Source organism: Peromyscus leucopus, chromosome 8b (assembly GCF_004664715.2).
Source record: "Peromyscus leucopus breed LL Stock chromosome 8b, UCI_PerLeu_2.1, whole genome shotgun sequence".
Classification (NCBI taxonomy): domain Eukaryota; kingdom Metazoa; phylum Chordata; class Mammalia; order Rodentia; family Cricetidae; genus Peromyscus; species Peromyscus leucopus.
In genome coordinates this window covers 32,028,758-32,045,526 of record NC_051086.1, presented here as the reverse complement: position 1 = coordinate 32,045,526, position 16,769 = coordinate 32,028,758, and the positions used below count along the sequence as shown (strand labels likewise).

General features: G+C 43.3%; 1 protein-coding gene across 2 annotated transcripts; it reads left to right on the top strand.

The window, feature by feature from the left end:
• The first annotated feature begins 2,472 nt into the window (after nucleotides 1-2,472).
• On the top strand, nucleotides 2,473-11,344 carry LOC114706384 (T-cell-specific guanine nucleotide triphosphate-binding protein 2-like). 2 transcript variants are annotated; one of them, XM_028888768.2, is made up of 2 exons: nucleotides 2,473-2,786; nucleotides 9,578-11,344. In XM_028888768.2, exon 2 carries the CDS (start codon nucleotides 9,596-9,598, stop codon nucleotides 10,838-10,840), a length of 1,245 nt encoding a protein of 414 aa, XP_028744601.1. In that variant the 5' UTR covers nucleotides 2,473-2,786; nucleotides 9,578-9,595; the 3' UTR covers nucleotides 10,841-11,344. The 2 variants fall into 2 exon arrangements, with proteins under 2 accessions (XP_028744601.1, XP_037056990.1); XM_037201095.1 differs by lacking the exon at nucleotides 2,473-2,786 and adding an exon at nucleotides 3,693-3,766.
• Nucleotides 11,345-16,769: the final 5,425 nt, after the last annotated feature.

Below are 16,769 nucleotides of genomic sequence, written 5' to 3'. Positions count from 1 at the left end.
CTCTGCTTCTGAGGGCCACACATAAGCTGTGAATGATTAAATGTGTTCTGCCTTCTGAATTAAGATATTTAGAGGACTCCAGAGTGGGAAGATGAATGACAGTTCTGTGACATTTAGTATGCTGAACTTCCAGCAATAACATACAAAGATTGTGTGTAATGACATCTCAGTCTTTATAAAAAGGAAGAAGAAAATATTCAAGTGTCTTAGGTAGGATTTACTATTGCTGTGAAGAGACACCATGACCATGACAACCCTCATAAAGAAAACATTTCTTTGGGGTGGTTCACTGACAGTTTCAGAGGTTCAGTCCCTTATGAACATAATTGGACACAGGGCAGTTTCAAGACAGATGTGGAGCTGGAGTTGAGAGAGCTACATTTCAGAGGCAACAGGAAGTTGACTGACTATCATACTGAGGGAGAAAAAAGTTCTGAAAGACTGCTCCCACAGTGACACAATTCCTCCAACAAGGACACACCTCCTGATAGTGCCACTCACTTTGGGGCCCTTTTATTTCCAAACACCACTTGGGTGAAGGCAGCCGGACACCGACCAGCTATAAAATAATCTTGTTAAAGAGGGAGAAGGTGATGAATTAAAGCAAACAGCCCTCACATTTTCCTTCCACAAGGAGAAGACTTACACACAGGGCTTCTAAGCTATTAACCCTGTGCAGGAACCCCACAGGCCTGGGCCCACTGAGGAGATACAACTCTGGACTGTAGCACCCAAAGGTTAGTGACAAATCAAAGCTTCAAGGACAGAATGGATGGACTCTGGTTGTCTTCTGTGTTTACATACTATGTCCATTTGATGAAGTTCTTCCTGCCTAACAAACTGTTAGTTGCCTGATGTCCAGTTCACGATATTCTGTTCTACCAAGGAGGGTCTCTACCCAAGAACATAAAGGGGAAAACAAATACTGACTCTGAGATAAGGGGACATGTTGCTCTTGCATTCCTGAGCTGGAATTCTGGACTCACTGAGATACAGAGCTCTGAATCACGCCTCCCCCCCCTTAGTAACCCTTGTCTTCCCAGGCACCTGCTTAGTGCCACCTCATAAAGAAAGCAGAACACAGAAACAGCCTGTTAGTCTCCCAAAGCATGAACTGAAACCTGAAAAGATGTGCAACAGCTGAGGTTGAATGTGGGACAGGCTCCGCTCTGCTGGTCACCCTCGTCTCTTCCCTATCCAGGGAGAATTTGCCAGAATTCACCAAGAGGACAGTGGCTATGACTGCAGAGCTGTCGTAAACCTCTGAAAGCAACATGGCTCCTCTCCATGCTCACCACATCACCTTTGCTGAGGAAATCCTCCTCCTTTCCTTGATGGGAATACCACATAGTTGTTGGTGCTTCCATGACATGGCCAGAGAACACCCTGTCTCTGGTTCCCGTCAGAAGTTCACTGTCTGTTCAATGACCCCAGGAGTTAGGAAATTGTAATCTCCTCCATCACCTGGATCAGACACACTTCTCACTGAGACACCTGTTGCAGGACCAGGGTTCTGAGCAGCCATTCTTCATTGCTCTTGTGTTCTCTTGTCTGAAGACTGCTGATAGGTGAGACTGCAGCAAACAAGGAAGAGGACAGAGAGCAAACACAGTGGGCGAGGCCACCGTGAGGGTCTGTAGACAGCTAAGCCAGACTCACTGAGTTTGAAGTGTGACAGTGAACATTATGTTTAGAGGATAAATGTGTTAAGCATGTAAAACAAAAATATTTGTAGCTTGTATAAGCAGCCATGATGAAGTTGCTCCTACTTTGAGTGTATCTTGTTACCTGGCCAGAGATGGACCACTTCCTGGTGCAGTTAGGCTATTAATAAAAATGAAAAGGCTGATTGTTGGACATTTCACAGCCTCAGCTATTCCTACAAGGTAATGGATCACATATTAAACAGGCTAACCGCTAAGGTCTGCATTTTATGAGATGCCTGCTTGCTTGGTTGTTTGAAGCTTCCGCAGGAATACTGTTGCAAGATCAAGTTTTGCCAACACCCAGACAGGAATAGGTGTTGATTTGAGTCCCAAAAATTATAACTTCGTAGGGTTTTTTTGTTTTTGTTTTAATAATTCTTAGGCTAGCAATGGTTAGGGCCTTTGCTGGCGAACTCCCTCTGGTTTGGTTCTGGCTGGTCTGTTTTTAATTAAAAGCCTCTAATTTATTAAAAACCAAACCTTAGGACAGACCAGTAAATCTCTAAATGACACAGGACCCACAAAAAAAAGGATAGCTTGTCCACAGCTAGGCACTAACACCAGAGTTAGCATTCACCAGTGGGGAAGCCATGGGGTCAGACCCAGAGTCTCTGCCATGAACTGTGCTTCAGACTTAATAAGGCCAACCTCAAACAGCTTAACCCATCTGTGACCTTTTCTAAAGGACCTCCCTATTGTTTCAAGAAAAGCAGCCATTTCTAGGAATAGAAACTAAAACCAACTCTGACTGCTGCTCTTCTGTGTGTGGTTTGGATAAAAAGAGCTCAGATCCAGCCAGGAAATTATAGACAGCAGGGGCTGTGTGTGGACCAGGAATGATAAAGTAACTTGGGGAAGATCAGGCTGCCCATCCCAAGTGTTCCTCCTTTCTTAATGCAATTCTTCCTAGGACATCAGAACTCCACACCTCACTTCCTTTCTTCCTGAACATCCTGAGTCTGAATTCCAGTTTTAGATCATTCTGAGGGAACTGCCCTTGCTGGTGTGCAAAGACCTTCTCTGAGAGGAGAGCCTTCAGAGAGGAGCCATTACCATCAGGTCAAGGTCACCACTGCTGAGGTAAGTGAATGGTTTCTAAGTTCAGCTTGGCCAATAACCCTACATGTGTGATAACATGAAGAGTGGAGCACTGAGCCAGGAGGTGGTGGTGCATGCCTTTAATCCCAGCACTCGAGAGGCAGAGACGGGCAGATCTCTGTGAGTTCGAGGCCAGCCTGGTCTACAAAGTGAGTTCCAGAGTAGCCAGGACTGTTATACAGAGAAAACTTTCTTGAAAAAACAAAAAAAAAGAAAAGAGAAGAGCACTAAACTGGGACAGGAGAGCTTGGGGATTTCTACTGAGGGAGCATTCACAGTAGCATCCTTCTGGAGCCATCTTTTGTGCCACAGAGAATTCCGAAGCAGAGAAGCAATAGCCCTTCCATCCACCTGCTTGTCTCCGGCTGGTCTTCTGAAGCAGTCAAGTTTGGAGACAGAAAGCAGATTGGGCTACCCAGATGCTCTTGGAGTCGATACTGTAAGCTCCTCATTTACCCCATGGAGATAAAATCCCAGATCAACAACAACCACAGACAGTCTCTGGAGGATCAGGTTGAGCCCTCTGGCTTTCAGAGATTCTGCTGCTCTCAGGTAGTTTTAGTCTGATGGATCCACCTTTATAGTTCTTCCTGTTTCTCTCTTGCAGTTTGCAAAACACTTTGCTCTGTATATTTTCAGGGTTTTGACTGTAATAATTTCAAGAGTTTCTTTTTCTGCTCTGTGTATCTGGTGTTCTACAAGCCTCTTGTATCTATCTGGATGTGCTTTTATGTCCCTAAATTTGGGGGCATTTTTGCTTGAATTGGTTGAGAATGTTTTCTATGCTGTTGGAATGGAGATCTTCACCTTCTAAGTCCATGTTTCATGGTGTTCCAAAGGTCTCATGTGGTCTGTTCATAATTTTTTTTCATTTTTTATGGTCATCCCTGAGAAAGTCTTCCAATTCCTCTACATTGACTACAACTCCTGATATTCTCTCCCCCATATGATCCACTCGGTTGGTAAGTCTTTCCTCTAAGCATTTGACTTAATGTGTTTTTAATCTCTAGCCTCATTTAGTTTAATTCTTCAGAACTTCTCTTTATTGAATGATATTTTCATACCCTGTATTGACCCCTGTCTTTCATTCAACTGATTGCTTGAATTCTCTTGCTTTGATCACATTTACATCATCCTGTTGAATTCCTTGTCTGGAACTTTATCTAAGTCATTCTCATGATGGCTGTTACTCTGGGGTTTGTATGTTTTAGAGGAGATGAGCTGTCTTGGTTTTTCATATAACCAAATTTTTGTATTCGAATTTGCTTAGATCACTGGTTGGATTTTCTTTTGTATATATCTACTGACTACTTATTTTCTAATAGGAAGCATTTGGGTGGGCTTTGAAGACTCTGATACATGGGGTGGTCAGCAGGGGTCAGGTGAATGTGGATACCTGAGATTCAGAAGTGAATGCTGACCTCCCTGGGTGAGTTGGTGGGTAGACAGCCTGCAACTCTGACAGACCAGGCAGTGGGTGGGCAAGAGGCCTGGCAGGCACTGGAGGTTGGGGGTCTGCAGTCTCTGAGGCACAGGGAATCACCTCATGGAGTGGGGAGTGGGTAGACAGAAAGGTTACCAGACTACCAGCACTAGTATGTAAGTGCTGACCTCATGGGCAGTTGGGCTCTGACCAGTGTTTTGGAGACAATATCCTACAGTGTCGCCCTGGCTGGCTCAGGTCCATCACTCTAAGTTGTTAGGCAGATTCTGTGAGTTACATTCTTTGGAGTATGGTCTCCTCATGGCTGCCCTTGCCTCTAACAGTAATCTTTTTTTCTTTTCTATTTTTAATTTTATTTAATTTAAATACTTGCTATGCAGCAAAGGCCCTTTGGTTTATTGAAATATAAGTGCATCATCCCCTTCTCCTCCCAGCAGTCCCCTCCTTACCTCCTGTTCCCTTTTAAATTCATGGCCTCTAATTCTTCATCACTGTGACATATCTATAAACAAATAAATATAGAAACTCAACCTGATGAATGCATTTAGTGTAGCTTGTATATATTGATATAAAGATAGATATTGATAGATAGATAGATGATAGATAGATAGATACATAGATACATAGATAGATACATAGATAGATACATAGATAGATACATAGATAGGCAGGCAGATAGTTATTAGGGCCAAACCTTTGGGACTGAATAATCATTGGGAGCTCATCTCTGGGTTAGACCAATCCTCCTCTCTGCAACTTTGTACCACTTGTTACTCTTCCTCTAAGTGTGACAATCTACGCCATTTACCATGTCCACTTTGAAATGTCAACTGTTGGTGCCATTGTTCAGGTCTGGTTTAAATGGCCGTAATGTTGAGCTTCCATTGATCTATCATCCTGGTCATGTTGAGAAGACTTGGTTTTGCAGCAGACTTTGTGGTCCTCTGAGTCTTGTAGTCTTTCCACACCCTCTTCTGCAGCGTTTCCTGTGTCTCAGGTGTAAGGCTTGTGTTGTAACGGATCCACTGAGGCTGGGAACCTCAAAGTCAGTTGTTCTCTGCATTTGACTAGTTGTGGCTTTCTGAAGTGATCTCTGAGTGCTGTGAAAAGAAGAATGTTTGATGGCGAGGGAGAGCTCCACTTACCTGTGGGTATAAAGATAAATATTTAGAAAGCAGATAGGAATTATATTTGGAGAGGAAAAGCCATAGTGGGTTCTCCTCTGAGATCCATGACCTCACTAGCAGCAATAGGTAGGTGGTTAGGTTTTTGGTTACCAGGCATGTTTTCTTCTTGTTCAGCCAGTCTGTAGTCCAATTAGAGAGCTCTGGGTTACCACCAACACATAAATGTAACCACTGCACCTTTAGAGGTATCTCAATGTGATGATCATCATTGAGGCTTATATGTGTCAAAGCTGGGTGGGATTATTAAATCTCTCCTCCCTTGGCAACTTACATGTATGTTACATGTTTCTGATTTTTTGAAAGTTAGTATTTGGGAAGGAGACTATGACTTAGCTACACCTTGATTTCTCTGAGACCTGTATCTGAAGTATGTGGTGTCTTCAGCAAAAGGGCCTTTCAACTTCTGGGGCTCAAGCAAGGACAACAGCAATATCCTGTGTTGTTTGGAAGTATGATAGACTCCCCTGACCCACAACTCAAGAGAATTTTCTCATGCCTGACAATGAAGTTTCTGTTACTCTATGGCTCTGAGGAGAGGCATTATCAACCAAGTGGCATAACTTTATTAAAAATATATATATATATATATATATATATATGTATATATATGTATATATATGTATATATTATGATGTTTAGGAACATATGAAATAATTTGATTCCCAATATATTCTTTTTCTATACTTTTAACTCTTTCTCCAAGTAAATCCTAGTGTTTTCTGGAGTATCTGAGCCAGTGCGGTTTTGAAAAATGTAATGACCTTAAAAATCCAGTTAGCAATATGTAAGACACTTGCCACAGTTTACCCAGGATGTTACTGTCAGGGCCTGGTGTGGAAACTCTGGTTCTTACTTTGTCTTGATTCTGACCTAATCACCCCAGAGAACACAATACAGGGACATACACAACTGAGAAAAAGAACACCAGGAAGCAGGGGTCACTCACTTAGGAGTCTGCTTCCATAGAGCCCATGTCCCACCTCTGCTAAGAGAAGAAAGGTAAATTACAGTTAGTTGGACATCTCTTTTCAGATCAGTCTTTTCCATTCCTCATCCAGTGTAATTGTCTTATTATAGAATAACCATGCAAAGAGACCAGAGGCCTTCATGACCTACAGGCAATTTAGTAAATTGTTCACATAATGATCAGGACAATGTCAGAAGTACTGCTTCTTTTATATGCTTTTAGGATTGACACCATGGATGGGTATTATTTTAATGAAAATAAAGGAATTTAAAGGAGACTTCAAACTGATAATAAAGGTTGCAATGTGTAACTGCACAGATCAAGTAGACTCTGAATTAGACTAAGAAGTGCAAGGAAATCCCTAGAAGGAAGTGAAGCCAGAAAATAAGGCCTCTTTATATCCAGGTCAGTAGTGGAAGCAGCAGCCAAGTGTTGTCTAAAGTTTTCTCCAGTCCTGTCTGGCCCTGTGGTCCCATAGCCATTTATAAAATAATCACTCAGAGGCTTAATATTATTTACAAACTGTATGGCCAATGGTAGGCCTATTGCTAGCTAGCTGTTATATCTTAAATTAACCCATTTCTATTCATCTATGTTTTGTCACGTGTTCTGTGGCTTTATTGGTCTGCTGGCATGTTGCTCTTTGGGTGGCAGGCTGGTGTCTCCCCAGACTCCACCCTTCTCTTTCCTGTCTCTCTCCATGGATTTCCCACCTGCCTCTAAGCTGCCTTGCCATAGGCCAAAGCAGTTTATTTATTAACCAATGTGAACAACATCTATTCACAGCAAACAGAAAGACATCCCAAAGCACTTCCCTTTTTCTATCTAATCAAAAAGGAAGGTTTTGGCTTTAATATAGTAAAATTATATATAACAAACAGTTATCAAGCAAGAATTATAGTTACAATATCTAGTTTATTTGTATTTGGCAAAATTAAAGAAAATATTTTATCATCTAACCCATATTTGTGAGTCTAAAGTTTCATACCTAATTTATCTTTTATCATAACCCAGGAAAATTATAACTATCTAGTCTTCAACTACATCAAAGACCTCAGAACAATATACTATTACCCAAGTAAACAAGAAGTGCTTTGTAAGAAACTTCCAAAATTCTGAAAATGACAGAGACAGCTGGCTGCCTGGACAGTCACCCAAGTTCATCTGCAACATTGGGATATTCATGTTCAGACTATAGGCCTAAAGTCTCTCAGTAGCTTCTCCCTGTGTCCTGCGGAATGTCTGGCAGTCTCCTCTGTGAAGCAGGAACCTGAAGGACCATTTTGTCTTGCTTTTGCTAAATTTAGTGGTCTTTTTTCCATGGGTCCTGCATGTCCAGTCAATACAACATTTTGTCAAGCATTCCAGGCAAGAACAGTTTCTTGTCCAAATGGCTAACTTTTGCCATAAGGAAAGCAAACTCCATATGGAGTTTCTTCAATGCCCATCATCTTCTTTGAAGTCATTCGGTGCTTTCAGGAGTAGACCTGTCCCATTGTCCATAAAATCTAAGTTTTTAAAACATTTAAAGTGCCATATTCTGTAGGTCTTTGAGGGGTTTGAAGATTACCTACCTAATTGAAATATACCTACGTATACTTAGAAAACTTAACTAACATGACTATATGTGTGATTATCATAGATGACTAATTATTAATCTCTATTTCTTAATTATGCATTAAAATTTTAAATGAATTACATAAACATAATACCTTAAACAAGAGTAGAAATATATATAGTATAACAAAATTAAATTTAAATTTGTATCAATAAACTAGAATCTGTAGCAATGTAAAACATTTTAAACAAGTTGTTGCTCTTTAAAAGTAGATTCAATAATCTACCCTTTTATCCTATCACATCTATATCATATCCCCTCTTTTTCTTTTAGAAAGAGATTAATTATGACCAGTTACAATTTGTAACCAACCCCTAAACAAAAACAAACATCCATAATCCATTTTGGGGAATGTGGACATAATTTTTTAGGCTACTTCCAGCTGCTTGGGGGCACTGGTAGTCTTATGGAAATACAAAGAAAATTTTAGGATTATGGTAAAGTCCTAACTGGAGTAGTCTGTGAGACTGTATTCTCTGAGCCAATAGCCTTGAAGCTGTTCTGGTGAACAGACTCTCTGTGTGGTTTCCATCTTTATGTGCATATTTTTTATATTACTTTTACTGTCTTTTTAAAGACTTTATGTTTTTGAAATTATCTGTTTCTTTATATAACTGTCTATCCTCCTTTTCCTCTTTCTTCCAAGCCTATGTACATTTTTGCAATATGGCAGAGTCCCCAAGAGCGACACACTTATCCTGCCAACTCTGGGGTCCATGTTATCATTAGATAGTATGCAGCTGACTCAGAAACCCTTTTTGTCTGTACATATAAGGGCTAAATCCATCATGCAGTGTGCTGCACATCTTGGAGACAGCTCTGTGTACCAAGATGGGAATCTGCCATGCTGAACTCAAGCCTGAAAGCTGCCCCATCTCACAGCCCACATGAGGTATGAAGTAGGAAAATGTTTTGGGCTCTGTTTTAGAATCTCTTAAGTTCTCTCAGGTTTTAGGTAGAAACTTGAGCCAACACTTTGGGCAGCCAAATGTAGCCGGAAATTTTCTCTTGTCCCACCTGGCTCCATGGTCCTGTGTTTCTCTGGTAAACCCACTCCATAGTCAAACATTCTCTCCCACCTGAGTCCTACAGCCCCTTGGTCCCAAGTGAACACACAGAGGCTTATATTATTTACAAACTATATGGCTTATGACCCAGGCTTCTTACTAGCTAGCTCTCATATCTTAAATTAACACATTTCTATTCATCTATGTTTTGTCCTGTGTTTGTTGGCTTTATCTGTCTCCTGGCATGTTACTCCTTGGAAGACTAGATATTCCTATACTCTGTCTTTCTCTTTCTTGTCTCTCTTTGGATTTCCCGTCTGCCTCTAAGCTGCCTTACAATAGACCAAAGCAGCTTGTTAATTAACCAATGGCAACAACATATATTCACAGTGTACAGAAAGACATTCCCCCAGGAGCCAAGAAAAGAGATGAAAGACTGGATCTGATTCAGGACAGGATCAAGGGTCCTGCTTTACTGTGCCAGAAAATACCAAAGCTTTGCCCTGGTTTAACTAATGATTACAATTTCTCTCCTCTCTGCTCCATTTAGCTTTTACCAGACAGAGCCATGGATTGGGCCTCCAGCTTTAATGCGTTCTTTAAGGATTTTAAGAAGGAAAGCAAACTCCTCTCTGAGGAGACCATCACCTTGATTAAATCCCACATTGAGAAAAATAAGCTCCAGGAAGCACTTTCTATAATACAAAATGCACTGAGAGACATCGAGAATGCCCCCCTGAACATTGCTGTGACAGGGGAGACAGGAGCAGGAAAGTCCACGTTCATCAATGCCCTGAGGGGTGTGGGGCAGGAAGAAGAAGGTGCAGCTGCCACTGGGGTGACAGAGACAACCATGGAGAGAAAGCAGTATGAGCATCCCAAGTTTCCCCAGGTGAAAATATGGGACCTGCCTGGCATTGGGTCCACTAACTTCCTGCCACAAGACTACCTAAAGAAAATGAAGTTTGAAGAGTATGACTTCTTTATTATAATCGCTGCTACACGCTTCAAAGAAAATGATGCAAAACTAGCCAAAGCCATCAATGACATGAAGATGAAATTCTATTTTGTCAGAACCAAGACAGATGTTGACTTATATAGTGAACAGAGAGGTAAACCTAAGACTTTCAATAAGGAGAATGTCCTGATGAAAATCCGAGATGACTGTTCAAACAATCTCAAGGAGGTTCTCTCCAGAGAGCCTCAAATCTTCTTAGTCTCTAACTTTGATGTGTCTGACTTTGACTTCCCAAAGCTAGAGACCACCCTATTGGGTGAGCTCCCAGCCCACAAACGCCACCTCTTCATGCTGTCCCTGCACAGTGTTACTCAGGCCACCATTAACCTCAAGAGAGATTCCCTGAAGCAGAAAGTGTTCCTAGAGGCCATAAAGGCTGGAGCATTGGCCACCATTCCACTTGGTGGCATAATCAAGGATGAGTTAGAGAATCTGGATGAAATATTCAAACTCTACAGGTCTTACTTTGGGCTGGATGATGCCTCACTGGAAAAGATTGCTGAAGATTTTAACATTTCTGTGAATGAATTCAAGGTGCACCTTCAGTTTCCCCATTTGTTTACAGAAGACAATGATGTGCCCTTAGAAGAAAGACTAGTGAAATATATCAAACACATTTCCTCCATTACTGGTGGACCAGTTGCTACCTGCATTTACTTCAGAAAGACTTACTATTTGCAGAATCTCTTTCTGGATACTGCTGCAAATGATGCTATTGCTCTTCTTAATAAGGAAGCTCTTTTTGAAAAGAAAGTGGGACCATATTTATCTAAGCCCCCCGATTACTGGGAATGATGGGAAAATGAGTTACAAGCTCCAACCAGTATTTACTTTTCACCTTGCTTTGGACACTGACTCATAACCTACTCCAGAGTAACAAACCTTGTCTGTGGAGCACCAGAGCATTCATCCTTTTCCTCTTCTGGTGCCAGAAGCTCACTGTGTCAAGTGTTCAATTGTGCTGTAGCAGTAGAAGAAGAATCACCAACACTGTGTGAATGCATGAGGAAACCTCACTTCCATTAAAATTGTATGTAAATAACACATGATAATATGAATTTGATTTGAAATTCTGTTATGAAATGAATCCTAGATCTTTAGCCCCTGTGAAAGTCTTCACACACTTCTATATTCTCACACTGCTTTGAGGGGTTTCTGAAACAGCAGCATCTGGTGCCCAGGATTGTATAGACAAACACATCTACTTAAAAGGTGTGATCCTCACACAGGAGGCACACAACAGGTGGGGACTGTGACCATAGGCCAAGTTCCATCCCAGAGGAGCTTGGTGAAAAAAAATAGAAGAGTAACATACCTATAGATCCCCTTGGTCCATACAAATAAAGAAATCTATTTCATGCTCTTCAAGGCAAATATGAGTGAACTGGGAATTCACACTATGTGAATGGCAACTGAAACTCTTCATTTGACCTAGTGGCTTTGGGAGCCTTGATATGTCACCCAGCATACCCTTTTGTCCAATCAGCCCTACCCACAAATGTTCATTGTAATGAGCCATTGGTCCAGGTCAAGGCCTCTGGCACACCATGATCACGACACACTCACAGAAACTCCCCTTGGTTATTCTGCTGTTGCCCCAAGACCTGGAGAACCTGTGGCTATTATTCTGCAGGACCAGTCCCTTCACATGCCCCAGCAGGTCATAGATGGGGTAGATGATACAGTAGGCCAAACCAAGGCCCAGTATCTGGGTCTGGATGGTAGCTGAGCAATTCAGTCCCAGCTGCTGGGATCATCCCATTCAGTGGAGGTATGGAGCCAGCTCTCCTAGATCCTGTCATTGGGACTAGCTCTCCTATGGCCATGGGGTGGGGTGGGGCCATCTCCCCTGGGTATTGAGGCCAGCTCTTCCATGAGGAGTGGTACCTGCTACCTTGCTGCATTGTCCAGCAAGGGGCAGGGCCAGTGATGGGAGGGACTGGCTCAGCAAGGTCCTTGGATTTCAAAACTGCTGGATCCTATGATGCCCTGTGATAACATGGGACATTGACAGCAACACACACCCCAGCTGCAGCAGGAACATGGGCCCATACATGGCCCTCAGCAGCATCTTGGGCCCTGATGTCACCATGGCCCCAGTGGAAGCACAGGCTACCCAGATCAGCATGGTCCCCACGGCAGCATGACCCTCAGAAAGCAACATGGTCTCAGGTGACAGACCAGAGCCCAGGCATCTGCATAGTACTTGGTAACAGGAGCCACAGACGTCAACTTAGTCGCTGGATGCTATAGGGCCATGGAACCAGACATGGCCTCATTAGCAGCCTAGGCAACACTATAGCCACTCAGATTGGCATGTCCAGGGGAATGGCAGGGCTCTCAGACACTCAATGGCCACTGGTTGAGGCCTAGACCCTAGGCATCCCTGTGACTTTTGGTAGCAATATGGGTCATGGATGTCAACACAGACCCTACCTAGCTGGGTTAGACTTCAGATGCAACATGGGCCTACACAGCAGCTCTTCCCAGATGTCATCCTGATCTGGGGAGACAATCAGGCCAGCCATATCAGTGTGATCTCAACTGCCTTCCCTTCTTCAAATCAGCCTCTTTGCACAGCACTTGGACCATTCTTCTTCTCTTGGTCTCTCATTTCTCCACAGTATATTTGCTCATCATAGTGGCATGGACAAGCCCAGTGTCTTCAGCCAGCCTGAGGTGTGAGGACCCAGGATGGACTGTGGTGTCTTTGACCTTTGACCAGTGGCACTGGACGGGCCTGTGGATGCCTTCAGCCAGTCTGGACTGTGGAAGAACAATCTTAATGTGAGGCAGGACCCTCTTCTCAAGGCAGGGGATTCTGGACTGCCTGAAGTGGGTAAGGAGAGATGAACATGAATGCTTTTTACCCTTCTCTTTTTCCTGTGTTTGCAATAGGACCAGTTCTCTCAAGCATCCACTGCTGTGATTTCCCCACTCTGGTGAAATATAACCTTGAACTGTGACTGAAAGAAACCTTTTCTGCCTAAATTGCTATTGCCAGGGTATTTTGTCACAACAACAGAAAAGAAATTCAGACTGGCAACTAACACTGTAGTGGGAAGCTGTTCCAGATTTGACCTGGAAGTACTACCCCCAGGGAGGCTTCAGGTAACTGTCACGCCTACCTATGACCTGCCCCTGAGGCGGGGCCAAGACAGGAGCTCTTAAGACGTGAGATCCAGATGTGCAGGCTCTCCTGGTTCATGGTAATCCTGGATGTTGGATGGTCGACCGAGCAGAGTTCTCCAGAGAACACCACTGGACTGCACCTCACCCCTTCCGGATCCCACTTCACAAGTTCCGGACCCTGTAATCTATCCCTTTACTTGTAAGCAAAACCCCAAATAAACCTTCCTTTTAACTACATGAAGTTGCCTTGATACTTGCACCAATACATCTGGAGAGATGGCCAAGTGGTTAAGAGCACTGGCTCCTCTTTCAGAGGTCCTGAGTTCAATTCCCAGCAACCAAACGCAACTTTTTGTAAAGCACCTGTATAATTTCCACACTTACACCTTTCCTACCAAAAGAGAAGAGATGCATGCATGGCATTCCAAGAGCAGAAAATAAAGTGCATTTTATCTCAGTTTTAGAGATCTCCAGAAAAACAGACGCAGTAGATCAAAGCCCGTGTCCTCTTACAGCTCCGTCGATGTTGACAACATATTGACATCAGTTGCTGCTGTGTGTGGTCACCCAAATACCTGACAAAAACAGAGGAAGGTCTGCTGTATCTCAGACTGTCAGAGAAGTGCAGGCCATCACTCCAGAGGTGGCAGGCGGCAGAAGCAGGGAGGTCCATCCAAGCAGAAGGCTGTCTGTAGGGCAGCAGAGAAGAAGCAGATAGAGCTGGAGGACAAGAGGCAGGCAATTCAAAATCCTGGCCCTCAAGACCTACTTCCATTCCCCTGGCCCTCGCCCCAGGCTCCACAGCATTAAATATAGGCGCCTGTGGAATACAATTCAGATTCCAACCATAATACTACTGTGTCCATATCTTATTCTCTTTCTGAAAACCTGGACATCAGTGCAGGAGTTGATGTTGCAACTTGTATCGAAAAGCCTGGAGCAAGAAGTCTCTCTTCTTTGGTAATGTTGGAGCTTCCTCAGCGGCTTAGATGATGTAATTCACATTATGGAAGTTTGTCCAATGTGTCCCCTCACTAGAAACGTAGTATCAAAAGACAGCTTCAGGTCAGCTCTACCTGATGGTTAGTACCTCTGGATAGTACAACTTGACTGGGTTGCCATGTAAAATTCATCTCCCCAGTCCCCGTGTTAATCATTTTTCATTTTATTTCATCCTTTACATTCATGGATGTGTATGTATAAAGATATGAACATCTAAAAATATACATGTATTTCAGTGTCCTTCGATACTTCTAATCACAGAGGAAAGCCGTTGCTGCCATGCTGCAAGAGAAATTGGTCAAGAGCTGCTATGGCCTGCACTTAATGAACTCTATCTCTGAGGGTGGGAGCCTCTTGGGGCTATTTACAGGAAAGTACATTACAAGTACATCTCACTGCCCACTAATAACAATACACTTCTGCCAACTCAGACCGTGGCATCTTAGTCCCCAGAGGTTGGAGTTTATTTATTCCATTGACAGGTAGAATGGCTTGGTGAGCAGAGATTGGAAGAGGGGTTGATGTCTGTAGTCTCTGTTTCTGATTGTCTGGAGACACAGCCAACCCTTCTCCCTACCGTACACACATTCTTACTGATGTCCTGTCTAAGCCCTGACCACAAACTCCTCCTTGGTTTCACCTTGGAAGACACAACACAATTCTGGTTGTTGAAGAACCGGGGTAGAGAAGCTCACTTCATCATACCTGCAGCCCTGACTCATGTTTTCCTGCCAGTGTATCCTGAGATGAGGAGGGGAGTGAGGAGAGCACTAGATGGAAATTTCTACTCCCCAATCTTGTCTTGCCCAGCAGTCCTGATAAATCTCTTCCACCTGTGGTCCTGCAGCTGCTTGTATAATAATCATTCAGAGGCTTATATCAATTACAAACTGTAAGGTCTATAGCTTCAGCTACTTGCTAGCTAGCTCTTTCATCTTAAATTAACCCATTTCTATACATCTGTATGTTGTCACATGGCCATGGCATTACCGGTCTGCTGACATCTTGTTGCTCTTTCTGTGGCAGGATAGCTCTATCCCAACTCTGCCATTCTTCTCTCTGGATCTCTGCTTGGATTTTCCACCTGGCTGTAAACCTCCTTGCTGTAGGCCAAAACAGCTTTACTCATTATCCAAATGGGAGCCACATATATCCACAACATACAGAAAGACATCCCACAACAAAGAGCAGCCACTTTTGTCCCTGGACAGCAGGTTACAGGGAAGCATGTTCACTTAGAGACTTGATTTCACAGTGAGACCTGCAAGGAAAGAGTGAGTCAAGGTCACATGTGGGAGCAGAGTCTGTGAAAAACCCAATCTGCTCACATCAGAGCTAAGACACATCCACTGTCTCTGAGAGGAACACCAGGGTCCCTTCTTTAGTCACAAAGGAAATTGTAGGAGACCATCATCATGGAGCAATAGAAGGTACAAGGCACTGTGCCTGATGCATGTGTGTGTGTGTGTGTGTGTGTGTGAGAGAGAGAGAGAGAGAGAGAGAGAGAGAGAGAGAGAGAGAGAGAGAGAGTGAGAGAGAGAGAGAGAGTTTGCACAGGGGTCAATCTGCATTTATGTGTATTTGTGTGTAACTGATGACCCAGTACTTGTAGCTACATACTAACCAAAGAGACATTAGCCCACTCAAGCATGTGGCTCAAGCAGACTTTGTCTTTTCCACAAGTCCCTCTGCCTTGCTGAAAATAATTAGATTACATCCCTAAAACAAGCCACCAAGGTCTATTCCCTTATTTTGCCACTTCTTCCTCTTAAGATTGACTACCAAGGTCCAGTTATCAAAAGATTGAAGTCTGGCAATCAACAACCCCCTTTGGCTCACCTAATTAACATTTCCAATCAAAATATACCACCACATCCTACCCACTCCAACACAGACCTCCCCTTTTTCTCTTCTTAAAAATGACACCTGCAAAGTCATTCGCTGCTGTTTCACTGCCTGAGTCAGAAAACAGCCATTTTAACTTTTCTTCCCCAACTGTGCATGGGATGGGGGTGGCAGTGTATGGGGGTCCCCATCACTAACCTCTGCAGCTAACAGTCAGGTCAGATCTAAGGAGCATGAGTGCATCAGGTTCTTAGAATGGTGAGATACGGTGGTAAATGACTAATGAATAGATCTGCGTGAGGACAACACTGTCGAGCACAGGAGTGAAAGCACAGCACAGAAACTCTCCTCGGATCCTGCAAAACCCAAGAAAGTAAAGTGAGAAACCCTTGCCCTGTGCATTTGCAGTGACCGACTCCATCCAGCACTGGGTTGGTTCAGCAGGGTCAGTCCTGAGTCATCCCACAGCCATCCTGTGTTTTCTAACCATCCCACTTCCTGTTAGGCTCTGAAGAGCATGAAGTGGTTCAGACCTTACAAAACTGTGCTTCTGAAAGCCCATGTGAGCTGTGAGTGACACTTTCTCTGCCTTCTCATTAGGACATCCCAGACCTCAGAAGTGGAGAGATCATGAAAGGTGTGTGTCAGTGTGAATCAACTCCAGTGATTCATGATATGACACAAATACTTCTGGGTAATGTTATCTCAATTGATCTAAGAAACCAAAGAAATCAATAGAAGGTGG

Excerpts from the sequence above, each read along its gene's own strand:
- LOC114706384 (XM_028888768.2), top strand. The coding sequence starts at position 9,596 with ATGGATTGGGCCTCCAGCTTTAATGCGTTCTTTAAGGATTTTAAGAAG.